We start from the raw sequence: 16123 nt of genomic DNA, 5'->3' as shown, positions 1-16123 counted from the left end.
ACTCCTGACCTGCAGCCCTTGCTAGCCCAGCCCTGGGTTCCCTCCACCCGCCAGCCCTGCCCCCGCCCCCCCCAAGCTCTGCCGGTGCCCCTCACTCCCGACACGCAGCCCCTGCTAGCCCAGCCCTGGGCTCCCTCTACCCCCCAGCCCTGCCCCCCTGAGCTCTCCCAGTGCCCCTCACTCCCGACCTGCAGCCCCTGCTAGCCCAGCCCTGGGCTCCCTCCACCCCCCAGCCCTGCCCCCTGAGCTCTCTCAGAGCCCCTCACTCCCGACCTGCAGCCCCTGCTAGCCCAACCCTGGGCTCCCTCCACCCCCCAGCCCTGCCCCTCTCTGCCAGCTCTGCCCGCCCCCATCCCTCTGCCTCCCGGGGTGAAGCTTGAGGGCATTTTTCCCTCAATTGTGAGCATTTTTCCAGATGGCGCAGCCCCGCCACGACAGGGTTAAGGGCCCCCCCCCAGCCCCACTGCTGGGGGACCTGACGTCAGGCTGGATTAGGCCAAGATCCCAGGGCCTAGACGGCTGCTGGCCCGGCAGCCACAGCCCCCCCCCCCCACCCAGCAGCCGCTCAGTGACCCGGGGTCGGCCAAGTGCCCGATTGGTTTAACCCTGCGCGGCCTTAGGGAAACCACTGCTCCGGCTCCTGCATGGATCGGCCTCCCCCCGCCCACGGAGAGCCAGCCCCAGGGCTACCCCCCACTCCGCAGGGCGTGCCCCAGGCATGGCACCGCCCGGCCTGCCAGCCGCACGCATCCAGTGCCACTCCCCAGCCACGCTGCTTGCATAAGGGACGGGAAGATGGGGGCAGCCCCTGGAGAACGAGCTTCCCCGGGCCCCCCCCATGGGTTTCCCGCGCCCAGAAGTCACTGAACGACCGGCCAGGGGCCAGATGGGAGCCAGAGCCCCCTAGAGGGGAAAGGTCCCATTTCCCACCCTCCTGAGCCAGCCCCTGCCCCGGCGGCAGACCCCCCCCTCCCTCCCCCACATGCTGATACAGGCTGGGGCTGGGTCACGGAGAAAAACGAAATCACCAGTGAGCTGGGGCTGGGGGACACTATGGCCAAAAGCCTCCGAGGTTCCCCGGGAAGGGCCACGCCGGCCCCTACTCTCCCTGCCCCGAAAGAGGCCTTGTGTCTCTGTCCCAGCACCCCCCCCCCCGCGCCTGACCCCTCCGTGGGGCCGCCCGCCTCATTCAATCCACGCTGCTAATCTGCCCAGGCCAGACAGCTGCCTCAAAGCCCCTTGCTTCAGGTTCAGGGGCTCTGAAAGGAGCTTGATCCCCATGCCGGGGGAGGGCCGGGCACCGGTTCCAAGGTGGTCCGCTGGCCCGGAGGCTGGGAGAGTCGAGGATGGGGCTGGGGCCGGGTCAGCCAGGCCAGCGCCGGGCCCCGGTGTCTGCAGGCACCTTCCCCTGGACTCCCCTCCAGCAAAGCCTCTGGGGCTCCCCACTGCTTTCATAGGAGACGCCCCCTCCCCCACCGCCCTCCTTGCTGACCTGCAGAGCTGTCGGGGGGACCGCCAGCATCCCACACGCTGGCTGGGACAGGGCCGCCCATGAGTCTGTCCCCGCCCCAGCTGCGGAGCCCAGCTGCTTGAATGGGGAGACTCAGGCCCCTGCTCCAGAGACCCTGGTTCAGTTCCCAGGCGCCGGGCACGCACCCCGCTGTCCTAGCGACGCCCTGCACTGGGGGCTGGGGCCCCCGCGGCTCTGAGGGGCTTTGCCCCTGGCCCTTCACCCCTCCATTATCCTCCTGGGCAAGCCGGTAAACCCACGTGGGGCCGGCCAGCTGAGCTCCCGGCAGTGCCCAGTAAGGGGGCCTGGGTGGGCTGGTACCGAGCTGGGGGGCGGCGCCCCTCCCTCCCCCCGGGCCACCTGACAGCTGGAACATCTGGCTTTGCACCCACATGCAGCGACACATGGGCACGTGGCAGACGAGACCTGCGCACGCGGAGAACTGCACACACCCAGAGACCTGCACGCCCCCCCCTACACACCCAGAGACCTGCACGCCCCCCCTGCACACCCCCCTACACACACCCAGAGACCTGCACGCCCCCCCTGCACACCCCCCTACACACACCCAGACCTGCACACCCCCCCTGCACGCCCCCCCTACACACCCAGAGACCTGCACGCCCCCCCTGCACGCCCCCCCTACACACCCAGAGACCTGCACGCCCCCCCTGCACACCCCCCTACACACACCCAGAGACCTGCACGCCCCCCCTGCACGCCCCCCTACACACCCAGAGACCTGCACACCCCCCTACACACACCCAGACCTGCACACCCCCCCTGCACGCCCCCCCTACACACCCAGAGACCTGCACGCCCCCCCTGCACGCCCCCCCTACACACCCAGAGACCTGCACGCCCCCCCTGCACGCCCCCCTACACACCCAGAGACCTGCACGCCCCCCCTGCACACCCCCCTACACACACCCAGACCTGCACACCCCCCCTGCACGCCCCCCTACACACCCAGAGACCTGCACGCCCCCCCTGCACACCCCCCTACACACACCCAGAGACCTGCACGCCCCCCTGCACGCCCCCCTACACACCCAGAGACCTGCACGCCCCCCCTGCACACCCCCCTACACACACCCAGACCTGCACACCCCCCCTGCACGCCCCCCCTACACACCCAGAGACCTGCACGCCCCCCCTGCACGCCCCCCCTACACACCCAGAGACCTGCACGCCCCCCCCTACACACCCAGAGACCTGCACGCCCCCCCTGCACACCCCCCTACACACACCCAGAGACCTGCACGCCCCCCCTGCACGCCCCCCTACACACCCAGAGACCTGCACGCCCCCCCTGCACACCCCCCTACACACACCCAGACCTGCACACCCCCCCTGCACGCCCCCCCTACACACCCAGAGACCTGCACGCCCCCCCTGCACGCCCCCCCTACACACCCAGAGACCTGCACGCCCCCCCTGCACACCCCCCTACACACACCCAGAGACCTGCACGCCCCCCCTGCACGCCCCCCCTACACACCCAGAGACCTGCACGCCCCCCCTGCACACCCCCCTACACACACCCAGAGACCTGCACGCCCCCCCTGCACGCCCCCCTACACACCCAGAGACCTGCACGCCCCCCCTGCACACCCCCCTACACACACCCAGAGACCTGCACGCCCCCCCTACACACTCAGAGACCTGCACACACCCACACCTGCCTACACACACACACACACAGACATACACACACACACACCTACACTCGCACAGATGTGACGGGCGCCGGCCGAGCTGGGGGGGCAGAGCCCAGGGCTGGGCTGGCAGGGGCTGCGGGTCGGGAGTGAGGGGCACCGGCCGAGCTGGGGGGGCAGAGCCCAGGGCTGGGCTGGCAGGGGCTGTGGGTCGGGAGTGAGGGGCACCGGCCGAGCTGGGGGGGCAGAGCCCAGGGCTGGGCTGGCAGGGGCTGCGGGTTGGGAGTGAGGGGCACCGGCCGAGCTGGGGGGGAGCCCAGGGCTGGGCTGGCAGGGGCTGCGGGTTGGGAGTGAGGGGCGCCGGCTGAGCTGCGTGCAGAGGACCCCGGGACCATCACCTGCCCTGTCTGGTCTCCGCTCCTGCCCACCCAGCCGCCCGGCTCAGCCCAGGACCGGCCCGTTGCAGGGCCGGGAGCCCTCAGGCCGGGTGTGCCAGCCGGCAGGGCCGCCTGCTCTTGCTCGGTGGTCCGGGGGCTGCGGGGGGACAGCCACGCTGCACATGTGGGGCTAAGCATCCGCCTGGCTGGGAGTCCACCCGCCGGGAGCCCCTGCTGGCCCAGCTCCCTCCCACGCGGCCACGGGGGCGGGACCTCGCTCAGCGTTGCCCCTCCCCTTGCCCCAGACCCTCACGGGCGAGGGGCCTGGCTCGCAACAGGCCGGCAAGCCAGGAAGTCCCGCCTTGCTGAAGGCAGGACATCCAGGTAGGGTCACACAGCAACCAATCAGCCTTGCCGGGGCAGTGACAACACCTCAGGTCTCGTGGGATGATGGCCAAGGGGTGGGTGTCTCCCCCCACAGGGAAGACAAGGGGGTGGGGATCAAACCCCGAAATCTCAGCGCCCCCTATGACGGATCACCATAAATATCCCAGTTTCTCTGTGGTCAGCAGCTCCTCCGCCCCCGCTCCGAGAGGCGCCTGTCACTGACGCTAACGAGCACCAATCTCGGGAGCTCCAGACCACATCCTCCTCAGAGCCAGAGAATGGGGAGAGACTCTTGGGGTTTGTGGTCTGTTGGACCGGTCCAAGTCCCCGACTCTTACTGTCCGCATCTAATTCACAACGACTTCCCCCGTTAGCTTGTGGAACTCATTGCCACAAGAGTGGGATGCAACCGAGGATGGGGAAGGACAGCGTGATGCTGGGAAGGGGGAGGGGGAGCATGGGGGAGGGATCAAACCCCTCCTGCTTCGGGGCAGGAAGCCTCCTATCGGCAGTTCACCCCACAAGCGCCTCCTGCAGGAAGCCACTGGAGGAGACAAGAAACTGGGCTTGAAGCCCCTGGGTCTGAGCCAGGAAACACTGCCTGGCCGTTCCTACGTCCCTAGACACCAGCCTCCCGGCCATGCCCCAAGCCCGGGTCCCACGAGATCCGTACCAAGGAGCCCGCAGAACCAAGCAAACTGGCATCGCCATCACAGCCGCTCGGCTCCGGAACGCCCGGCACCGAGGGATGATAGTGGGTCGCTGGGTGTAGTCCTGGCCTGAGTCTTGAGATCCTGGGAGGGGGGAGCCCCAAACCCCCCCTGACTCCGCCTCATCCCCGGATGTGGAGCGGCCAAAACCCGGTTCTGTTTTCGCTGCTTCTTCCCCCTCCTCTCAGCTGCTCCTCTCGTTACTCTGCAGCTGGGTGGGGGTAGATGGTGAGGCGACACCCCCTTGCTGGGTGCCCTGCGGGGGGCTCTGCAGCCCCTCACCTCCGCCAGGAAGCCATCGCTGCAGCCTTCTGGCACTGGGGAAACTGAGGCAGAGCGCAGGCAAGTGACTTCAGACCCACAGACACGCCACATGTCCGAGTCAGCAAGAGAACCCAGCTGCCCCCACAGGAAGGAGCTGGGCAGAGACGCTCATAAAGCCAACTTGGAGGGGATATTCCCCCTCCTTCCCGGCTGATTCAGGGGGAGACGCGCCAGCTGGGATGCCTCAATGAGGCCCCAGAGCAAGAACAGGGCTGGAGAGACGCCCTCAAGGGGATGGCGGGGGGGACGACGACTGTGATTTAGGGACAGTTGCTCCCATGCGGCTGCCCTCTGCATGGGAGCCCACGGCACAATGGGGCTGGGCCCCTTAGAATGTAAAAGGTCACCCAGCTGCCACCAGGTGTGGGCTGTTCCCAGCCCCCACCCACCCTCCCAGCGGGCATCGAGTTACGGGATTCTCCAGCTCCGGGCTCAGCTCCAGCTCCCAGCCTCTCCCTTCGTGCCCCATGGCCCCGACATGTTGCAAGGTGTCTACAATGAATCACTGCACGGGACGGAGGCTTCTCTGAAGCGGGCAGCCTCGCCTGGCTCGGCGTGCCACATTACCAGCGGGCCAGGTGCCCGCCTCTGCCAGCGCCCCTCATTCCTGACCCGTAGCCCCCGACAGCCCAGCCCTGGGCTCCCCCACAGCTCTGCCGTTGCCCCTCACTCCCGACCTGAACCTAACTGTACCAAGCATGTGATGGAAATACCCCGCCCGGTTGAGCCACGGCCAGTTCACGGGCTGTGAACCAGCAGCCGCCCTGAGTGCATGTCTGAGACACCGGGAAGGGCTGTGATCAGAGGCAGCCTCCCCCATAGCTCTGGAGCTGAAGACCCCACGCGGCCTGGGGTCCCCGGGCCCAGCGGCCCCCCGCTCGCGGAGGGCTGGCGCAGAGCTGACGGGAGCCTGCGCTGGGCCGGGGCCGAGGGCTGAGCCGCATGGAGCCAGATGCACAAATAAACAAGGAGCAAATGCAGATGGACGGCGGGTGGGGGCTGTGGGGCCCCAGCCTGAAGCCCTCACCCCTCATCGGGCAGGGTCCTCGCACCCCATTGGGCGCACCCGGCACCCAGGGCGCAGCACCGAGATCAGCTGGATCCGATGGGGCCGGGCCCCCTGCCCTGTGCCCAGCCTGGGACCCACCCCGGCTCCCACTTCTTCAGCAGCCAAAGACCTGCAGGGACCAACCAGGGATTAAGTGAAGCCTGAGTCACTGGCTCAGTGTCATTACCCCAGAGGGGCGAAGGGACTTGTCCTAATTCACACCCAGAGTCAGTGGTGAAGGCGTGAGCAGAACCCAGGCGTCCTGGGGCTCCCCTTCCCCCCGGCTCAAACCCACTAGTCCCCACTGGCCTCCAGACCTGGTGATAGGACCCAGGCATCCTGGCTCCCAGCCCACCCTCCCCACGCCGCCCCGCTCTACTTTTCCACCCCCCCAGCTCTTACTGCACTGTCAGAATAGCTACAGGTTTCTCAGTCCAAACGATGAGATTATTTTAAATTGACATTTTACCTTAAAAAACCCAGCCACCCTCAGCCAAGCCCTGCCCAGCCATCCTGCCCAGAACCCCAGGCCCCCCAGGACAGCCGTGACCCCCCCCACAAAGCAATAACTGCCCCATCCCTGCAGGTAGCTGGGGCAGGCCCCACCGGCTCCTGGATGCCATGGGACAGACCCTTCAGCCCGGATTCTCCAAAGGGCGCAGCGCAGATGCGTTACTTGGGGAGTGCCCGAGCAGGGGGCCCACGTCGGGCCCCAGAAAATGAGGCCCATGGAGCCGAGCCCGGTGGCAGTTACGCCCAGGGAGCCGGGAGCCAAGCGGGGGCCTGGGTGCGTTCCTGTCCGGACATGAACTCGCACTGGGTTAGTTAAATGGGAGCAAACCCATTCCTCAGCGACTTTAGCTCAGAGGGTCTAAACTGGTTTAACAAGGGTCTTGTCTACATGACTTAATTTCAAGCCATTTCAGAGTTGCTGCCCTGCTTTGGGTTTCAGCAGCGGCAGTTCGCATCCCCCCGGTTCCCAGTCGAAGTGGGTGCGAAGCTGGACAAAGCTGCTCCTCCGCACCAGGTCCCTCTGTGTTCACCTCTTAGGGGGTCCCAGCCCAGTTTCCCCATGGAGATGGGGCCTCGCGAGGTTTGGTGAAACGGGGGCAAATGGAGGGGTCAGCCAGCATCAGCTCAATCGAAATAAGGCAGGTACAGGCTGAAATCAGAGCATCCGCACCGCACCCCAGCGTTGGCTGCTGTGTCCGAGGCCTTAGACCCAAATGGATCAGCTGCCCAGTGTTACCTCCCCCGGACCCTTCTCCCTGGAGAGACAACGACCCGCGTGGGAGCTGGCTCCCCTCCACTGAAGCTTTGCTGCCCGCCTGCAGTGCGTCAGCGGGGCCTGCCCGGTTCCTAGCAGATCGGTGTCTGCAGTGCCAAGGCCGCCCGTGCCCCTGGCCCTGTGGCAGAAGGCTTAGCAGAGAGGCCGAGGACTGGGTGGGCTACGGTGTGTGAGCTCCCATCAGGGTGGAGACGCTTGGGCAGTGTTTGTAGGTAGTGATCTCGGGTGGGGTCTGTGCAGCGCCCGGCCCGGCGGGGCCCTGATCTCGGGTGGGGTCTGTGCAGCGCCCGGTCCGGCGGGGCCCTGATCTCGGGTGGGGTCTGTGCAGCGCCCGGCCCGGCGGGGCCCTGATCTCGGGTGGGGTCTGTGCAGCACGTGGCCCGGCGGGGCCCTGATCTTGGGTGGGGTCTGTGCAGCGCCCAGTCCGGCGGGGCCCTGATCTCGGGTGGGGTCTGTGCAGCGCCCGGCCCGGCGGGGCCCTGATCTCGGGTGGGGTCTGTGCAGCGCCCGGTCCGGCGGGGCCCTGATCTCGGGTGGGGTCTGTGCAGTGTCTGGCCCGGCGGGGCCCTGATCTCAGGTGGGGTCTGTGCAGCGCCCGGCCCGGCGGGGCCCTGATCTCGGGTGGGGTCTGTGCAGCGCCCGGCCCGGCGGGGCCCTGATCTCGGGTAGGGTCTGTGCAGCGCCCGGCCCGGCGGGGCCCTGATCTCGGGTGGGGTCTGTGCAGTGCCCGGCACATTGGGGCCTGGATCATGGGTGGCACCTCCAGGCGTTACCATAACACACCTCCTGATGAGCCACAACAGAGGGATTCTCCCCTCCCCGCCCAGTCACGTCACAACTCTGTGGCAAGCCCAGGAATTGCTGATGCAGCAAAGTGGGGCTCAGGACCCCTGGGCTAGGTAGCAGGATTCCCCGGGTGGGGCAATGGTTGGGCACCTCCCGGCCTCCGGGAATGCTTCCCGGTGGCTTCTGGGAAGCTCATCCAGGGAGAGCGAAATCCTCGGCCTAACCCTGAACGGGCAGTGCCAGCCTGACCGGCAGCCAGCCAAGGGAGCCGTGTCCCAGGGGTGCGGCTGGTTTGCGCCCGGGATCCACCTCCCACTGCCCAGGGAGTTCAGGCTCTGGCCGTCACGCTGGAGATGGGCCTGCAAAGACCCTCGGGCAGGGCATGGGCCGTGGGCAGCGGCAGGGGGGCCCCGCGTCTCTCCAGGTGCCACCCGGCTATGGATGGGGTGGGGAGAGGCTGGGCCTTGCCCAGTGGAACCGATGGGGGCTAGATGGCACCTGGGTGGGGCTCCTGGCAGGGCCTGGGGCTCTGCTGGGGCTGGGCAGGACACAGGGTGCCACGAACGAGCGGGATGGCGCCCTCCTGGCACCAGGCGCATCGGGGCTTGCCACTGGCGACAGACGGGCTGCCCCAAGGGTGCCCGCTTATCACCCCGGCCCCATTGCCCGATCCGCCCCAGACGTGTGTCCCAATCTGGACGCAGCGCCGGATCCGTTGCTCCCACGCGGCCTCGGCAGCCACCCCGCTCCCTTCTCCTGGACCTCGGGCTGGAGAACGGGGGCCTCCCCACCCACCCCCAGGGCCCAGCACAGCCTTTGCCTTCGCTTGCTGCCTGCACCTGTCCCTGGAGGCTCCACCCCCCACCCCCTTCCTCCATCAGGTCGGTCCCCGCGCCGCCCACCCACCCAGCCAGCTCCAGCGCCAGGGTCTCCCTGGGTGATCTCGGCCCAGCCACCAGGCGTGCGTGCGGGTCTCTCCACATCACAATAAAGAAACGCGCGATGTCACTTCCCTTGCGCGGAGCCCTCCACCGGCCCCTTCCCCCCCGGGATTTTCTGAACCTAATCTGAGCCCCCAGCCAGCTGCAGGAACGGGGCTCTCTGGGCCGCTCAGTACATCAGCACCGCTGGGTGAGCCGGGAGCGGGACGGACGGATGTGTCAGCCAGTCAATCCGGGCCTGCTGGGGGTGGGAGTGCCCCAAACAAACCCTCAGCCAAGCTCCACGGACTGGCACCCACTGGAGACCTGGCCCGACTTGTGGCGAAGAAGGAGGGGGAGGCCGCCCCCAGCCCAGGAATTGTTTCGCCCAGTTCACAAAGCAAAGCAAATTGCAGTGGTGCGAAAAGCAAACGCAGTAAAAGCCGGGGGGAAAAGCACCTACTTGGGCTGCGTAATCCCTGCCTGACAAATTGCAATTTGGCAGAGTAATTTCCCCCCTTCCCCCCACTCCCATCTGATTTAATTGGATCTGATCCGATTCCAGAAGTTGGGAGCCTCCTGGATTGTTTTGCCAAAAGGAGAGGGAGGGAGGAGGGGAAAAAAGCAACTTGGTAACTTTGCAAAATTAGACTTGGATGAAGGGAAATTTACTGTCAAGTCAGCTGGGTTTTGTTGGCCATGGGGCACTCGGGAATTCTAGCTACGGTTGTGTTTTCCCCGTAGGCGCAGAAGTTTGGTGTCACAGAATAGCTACTCCCGCATCTTGTGGAGTCGAGAAAGGATCAAGTCTTTCTAAAGGTGTGTGTGGTTTTAAAAACACCAAAATTAAAGTCATTCCAGCAGGTCCTGAGACAAAGCGTCCCATAAGCAAAACCATCCCCTTGAACCAGAAACCGTTCAGCTGGGCAAAATTCCTGCTCCCCCTCAAAACTGCAGTTAATATTTTTTTAAAGAATTATTTTTTTAAAATGCAGCGTACCTTTGGGAGCCGGAATGGGCTGGTGACTTGCGCTCCAAGGGAAGGATCCTTTTCTTTTCCTTTTTGATGTTTTCTCCCCCAAAATCGCACCCTTTGGTGCCTCGACGCTGAAATTCCACTTTTCGGGGCACTTCGCTTCTTTCCAGGAGAAAAACGTAACATCCAGAGAAACGATTAAAAACAAAATCCCAAACCAGCGGCGACAAAGATCATTCGTCTTCCCCTTCACAAAACTTTCCCCATCTTTCTTTTCCCTTGAAATCCACCAAAAGAAAAAAAAATGGTTAAAAAAAAAGTGATTTTTGTCTGCCCGACGCAGGCCGGGTTATAAATATTCCATTCTCAGACTGGAGCCCAGGACCACCTTGGAGAAGGAAGTCTTGTTTTTCTTTAAGAAACTTTCCCGATGATTTCTTGAGTCTTTCCACATGGGAGAGCGACTCAGTGTTAGGCTGCTGGGCTTTGATGCAGCGCTGGGGATTTGGGGGAAGTGTCAGGACAGACAGACACACACACAAAATTCTCTTTCTTTGCCCCTTTCAAGTTGTGGAGCAGTTTTTTCGAAGCTTTTTTTTTTTTTTTTTTAAAGAAAAACTTTTAAGGCTGAATGTGGAGGAGGGCTGAGCTCTGTGTGAGGCTGTGTGAGGGAAGACCCTGGGACTGAATTCACACAGCATGCTGTCTACAATTTCAGAGACACTTTGAAAACCTGGGATGGATCTGTGCACACACACACACACACACACACACACACACACACACGCACACGCACAAGGCAGCAGGAAGCCAAACCCTGCGGCAAACTCACAACTTTCCCCACCCAAGTGCCATCTCCGGGGGGGGGGGGGGGGGGTTTCACGCCCACCGCCTGCCCGCCTGGCCCTAGAAGGCCGTTTGCGGTGCTAGGTGTTGCGCTTTGGACCCATCCAGCTCCCTGGGGCTGTACAGGAGCAGAGGAGTTCATGGGAAGAGGAAAGCGGGAGGGGGCATCAGGGCCACGCAGAAGTTTTGGGGAGGCCCAAGGCAAAATCTGAACCTGAGGCCTCCCACCCCTCCAAAAAAATACCCTGGAGAGGAAGAGGCCAGGGCAGGGCACTGGGCCTGGCTCCCAGTTCTGGGCAATGCCCCTGGCGCACATGGTCACAGCGCCACTTGGGTTTGGGGGCAAACGGGGGTCTCTTCTCCCCGCCGTGGGAGAAGTTGGCATGTGGAGGGGAGCTGTGGGTTGGAGCCAGTTCTCGAAGGACTGGGGTGCCCCCCCCAAGCGTCACGGCAAAGGGCATCCCCAGCGAGTGGTTCGCAAAATCGGGGTCTGGAATGAAACATCTCCAGGGGCCGAGGTTTTCCAAAGCCTCAGGTTTGGGCAGATTTTCAGGGGGGGCATCCCTGGAGCAATGAGTCGGGGCAGCGACAGGAAAACCTCTGTCCACCCCCAATGCCCCAGCCCTGCCATCTGGGGGGACGGGGAGCCGGGGGGGTGCACCTTCCCTCTCTGGCCTCTCCTCTGGGGCTGCCAGCAAAGGGTCCCCGGGAAATGGTGTCGCATTTGAAGTTTAAACTCCCTGTTTCTTTGGGGGTCTCGGAGTGGGGAGGAGACTACAGCTGGGGGGGACCTCCCTTTGGTTGGCTGTCAGTCTGACAGTGACGCGTGTCATTTGGGACATGCCCGTGGCGTGAGCCGGCTCTGGATCGTGCCCATCCCAGGCCTCGGCAGGGCTCCAAGTGGCTGGGCCTGGCAGAGCAACTAGGGAGCCACGAATCCAGCCCAGGCTGCAAGGGCGAGGTGATGTCACCCCACAGCGGGATGACCTCACAGGGCCCACAATGATGTCAGGCCACAGGGAAATGATGTCACGCTCTGGGGGGTGGGAGCCAAGAGCCCATGTGATGACATCATGCCCTCAATGAGTGAGGTCACCTCATGGGGTGGGGTCATGCTGCGGTGCCCTGTCGCTGCGGGATGTCACGCGGTGACATCATGCTGGTGTCAACTCATCATGTGATGTCATGCGGTGATGTCACGCCGTTGTCACCTCGTAGTGTGATGTCACGCTGCGATGACGCAATCTCATTGCGTGCTGGGGATGTAAACGCCGGGCTGGTGTCAGCTGAGGGGCCGGACACACAAAGGCCAGTGACCCCAACCGACCGCTGGGCCTGGCCTGACCCCACATCCCCATGAGAGCTGGGGCACAGCTCTCCCCGCCCCCAAGGCTCCCCCCCGCACTGCGTGCCCCCCCAAGACTCACCCTCCCACAGCTCTCCCCCCGCCCAAGGCTCACCCCCCTCCAGCTTTCCCCCCCAGCTCTCCCCCCCACAAGGCTCACACCCCCCAGCTCTCCACCCCCCCAGCTCCCCACCCCACAAGGCTCACCCCCCCAGCACCCCCCAAAGGCTCACCCTCCCACAGCTCTCCACACCCCCCCACAGCTCACCCCCCCAGGCTCACCCCCCATAGCTCTCCACCTCCCCAAGTCTCAGCCCCCCCATAGCTCTCCGCCCCCCCAAGGCTCACCCCCCACGGTTTCCATGCCTCCATCCCTTCTCATGTTCTCTCCCATCTCCCCACAACCCTCCTCATACAGGTCCCCTGCCCCCCACACTCCCAGCTCCACCACTCTTAGGGCCCAGCCTGCCCTCCCGGGGGTAACTCCACTCACCGCAGTGGGGGGTTGCTGGATTCCCGCTGGGATCCGGGGGGTGGTTTGCCCGGCGGGGCTCCTGGCCTGTGGGAGATGGGCTGGCTGAGCCAACATGGCTCCTTTAGGGCTTGTGATGGGATCGGGAGCCTGAGTCCTGGTACAAGTGGAACGGCCTGGAGCAGGGACCGTGGTGGGGTCAGTGAGGCCAGGGATAGAACCCAGGAGTCCTGACTCCCAGCCCTGCCCCCGCTCCCACCATGAGACCCCTCCCCCCATCCCCCAGCCAGGGATAGGACCCAGGAGTCCTGACTCCCAGCCCTGCCCCCGCTCCCACCACGAGACCCCTCCCCCCATCCCCCAGCCAGGGATAGGACCCAGGAGTCCTGACTCCCAGCCCTGCCCCCGCTCCCACCACGAGACCCCTCCCCCCATCCCCCAGCCAGGGATAGAACCCAGGAGTCCTGACTCCCAGCCCTGCCCCCGCTCCCACCATGAGACCCCTCCCCCCATCCCCCAGCCAGGGATAGGACCCAGGAGTCCTGACTCCCAGCCCTGCCCCCGCTCCCACCACAAGACCCCTCCCCCCATCCCCCAGCCAGGGATAGGACCCAGGAGTCCTGACTCCCAGCCCTGCCCCGGCTCCAACCACGAGACCCCTCCCCCCATCCCCCAGCCAGGGATAGAACCCAGGAGTCCTGACTCCCAGCCCTGCCCCGGCTCCAACCACGAGACCCCTCCCCCCATCCCCCAGCCAGGGATAGAACCCAGGAGTCCTGACTCCCAGCCCTGCCCCCGCTCCCACCACGAGACCCCTCCCCCCATCCCCCAGCCAGGGATAGGACCCAGGAGTCCTGACTCCCAGCCCTGCCCCCGCTCCAACCACGAGACCCCTCCCCCCATCCCCCAGCCAGGGATAGAACCCAGGAGTCCTGACTCCCAGCCCTGCCCCGGCTCCAACCACGAGACCCCTCCCCCCATCCCCCAGCCAGGGATAGAACCCAGGAGTCCTGACTCCCAGCCCTGCCCCCGCTCCCACCACGAGACCCCTCCCCCCATCCCCCAGCCAGGGATAGAACCCAGGAGTCCTGACTCCCAGCCCTGCCCCCGCTCCCACCACGAGACCCCTCCCCCCATCCCCCAGCCAGGGATAGGACCCAGGAGTCCTGATTCCCAGCCCCTCCCCCTGCCCTCCGGCCAGGGATAGAACCTAGGAGTCCTGACTCCCAGCCCTGCCCCTGCTCCCACCACTAGACCCCTCCCCCCATCCCCCAGCCAGGGATAGAACCCAGGAGTCCTGGTTCCCAACCTGCCCTTCTTTGACCACTAGACCCCACACCCCTCCCAGAGCTGGGAGACTTTCACCTGCCAGGGCCCAAGTACAGGCTCATGCAGGTTCCCGGACACAGGGTACTCTCCCCGTATGGCGGGGGCGGGGGGGGAGAGGGGCAGAATTGCAGCAGGTGGGGTGTGTTGGGGACAGGAAGGGGGGGGTCTAGTGGGATAGAGCGGGGACTGGGAACCGGGACTCCTGGGTTCTCTCCCAGCTCTGGGAGGGGCATGGGGTCTAGTGGTCAGAGCAGGGCGGGTTGGCAGCCAGGACTCCTGGGTTCTGGAAGGGGCATGGGGACCCCTAGAGCATATGCACACGCAGCCCCCAGTGCTGCCCATATCAGAGATTCCCGGCACGGGGGATTTTAGAGGCTGCCAATCCAACCTCGCTAGCATCCTCCCTCTCCAGAAGCTGCAGTACAACTGGGCCTTGAATCAGTGTCCCTGGATTGTGCCAGGCGATAGTTTGGCTCGGGAACAGGGCCGGGTCTTGTCTACACTACTCATTGCAACTGGGTGGAAACGGGTCTGGCTAATGGGCCAGGCAGGGCCTGAGAGCTCGGATCTAGGACCCAGCTCCTGTAAAGTGAGGTGGGACATTTCCTCTCCCCTCCTGCGGACCCTGCCCTCATCCCGCGCACACCCAGATCCCAGCTGCTCCATCAGGGCTGGGCTTGGACCAGAACCCCTGGCCCAAACAGCCCTGCCGTGCCAGCCCCACCCCGCTTCCTCCCAGACTCAGGGCATTAGGGGGTCGTGCCCATGGCGGCTACGCTGCCGGGATCCGGCTGGTCCCTTTGCCGAGACGAGCCCAGGATGGAACGAAAGCCCCCAAGTGCAGGGATGTTCCCGCTGGGCACTGGGCACACCGGGCTGAGGCCGCGCTGTCTGGCATCACCGCCGGGCATGGGTCTCCTATTCCCCTCCTGCCGCCGAACCGTCGTCCCCCTTGCTGGTGCCCCCCACTGGAAGGGACTGCCCCCCCCGTCACTCCCCTGCACGGCTCCGCCCTGGCTCACTGCTTCCCCCACAGCCCCCGCGCCTCCCTCTTGGCAGGAGCCCTGGGCTCTGCTCCCGGCGCCTCCATGGGTGGGCGGGGTCGCTGCTCTGTGCCTCAGTTTCCCTATCTGCTGGCTGGCTGTTGCACGTTGAGGGGGCAGGACTCTCCCTCTCTGTTCAGATAGCAGAGCCAGGCCCAGCCTGCTGGTGGATTTACCGGAGTGGGGGGAGCCTGGGCCAAGGATGTGGCTGGGGGTGGCAGATGCCCCACAGGCTGTCTGAGGGGGGCGTTTCCCCACAGGGGACCCCTGGATTGGGACATCCCTGGAGGGAAGCACAGAGCCTATAAAGCATGCAGAGGCCAGGGGTGCAGGGGCCCCTGCTCCGGGGGCATTGGACTGAGCAGCAGAAAGGGTGCCCCACCCCCCAGTTCTGCTGCCCCCCAAATCCATCCCCCACCCCCCAAGTTCTGCTGCCCCCCCACCCAATCCACCAGGGGTATGTGATGGGGCCTCCGGCTCCAGGGGGCTCGGGGGGCTAGGGGCTGTTTGGGCGCCAGGGCGCCCGGCCCGGTGTGCAGGCCGGCCGCGTGGCCGGCCAGGGCCCCAGGAGGGCGCTAGCGGCCACTGCCCAAGCCAGCCCCTGCCAAAGTCGAGCGCCACGTTGCGGGTTGCTGGGTGAAGGGTGAGCAAACAGCAGGTGCCGGGGTCAGGCTCCCACGGTGCTGGGGGCGGATTCGGGGCCAGCTGCCGCTTGGGTAACTCCGGCAGGGGATTGCAATTCCCATCACCTCCAGACCTGCCAGTCCGGCCAAGGCCAAACAGTCTGTTCCCAGCAACAGGGCCATGCCCCATCCAGCCCCCCCACTCCACTGCCCCATGGGAGCTAGGGCACTGCTCACTTACCTGTGGGGCTGGACCAAGCAGCTCCCCTCCCCCCCAGCTGCCAGGCAAACGGGACGGCCTGAGGCGGGAGGGAAACGGCCACAGGGACAGGTGGGGAAACTGAGGCAGAATGAGGCCATCCAAGGAGCCCGCGTCCAAACTGGGACTGGAACCCAGGAGTCCTGGCTCCCAGTCCTACAATCAGCCCCCCACTCCTCTAGGGCTGGGAAGAGAACCCAGGAGTCCTGGCATCAGGGTAAT

General features: G+C 65.3%; 1 protein-coding gene across 2 annotated transcripts in view; it reads right to left on the bottom strand.

Annotated features, from left to right (window-relative positions):
* The window catches only part of GLI1 (GLI family zinc finger 1), a 45867-nt gene extending 29744 nt beyond the window's left edge, over positions 1–16123 (bottom strand). For both annotated transcript variants that reach the window (XM_073318775.1, XM_073318776.1), the window contains exons 1-4: positions 15884–16123; positions 12669–12823; positions 11927–12086; positions 10009–10262 (exon numbers count right to left, since the gene is read on the bottom strand). In XM_073318775.1, the coding sequence (XP_073174876.1) occupies positions 10009–10262; positions 11927–11931 (259 nt within the window). In that variant the 5' untranslated portion in view covers positions 11932–12086; positions 12669–12823; positions 15884–16123. The remainder of the gene's footprint in view (positions 1–10008; positions 10263–11926; positions 12087–12668; positions 12824–15883) is intronic.

This window comes from Lepidochelys kempii, chromosome 20 (genome assembly GCF_965140265.1).
Source record: "Lepidochelys kempii isolate rLepKem1 chromosome 20, rLepKem1.hap2, whole genome shotgun sequence".
In the NCBI taxonomy this organism is placed as follows: domain Eukaryota; kingdom Metazoa; phylum Chordata; order Testudines; family Cheloniidae; genus Lepidochelys; species Lepidochelys kempii.
This window is presented reverse-complemented; position numbering and strand designations above follow the sequence as displayed.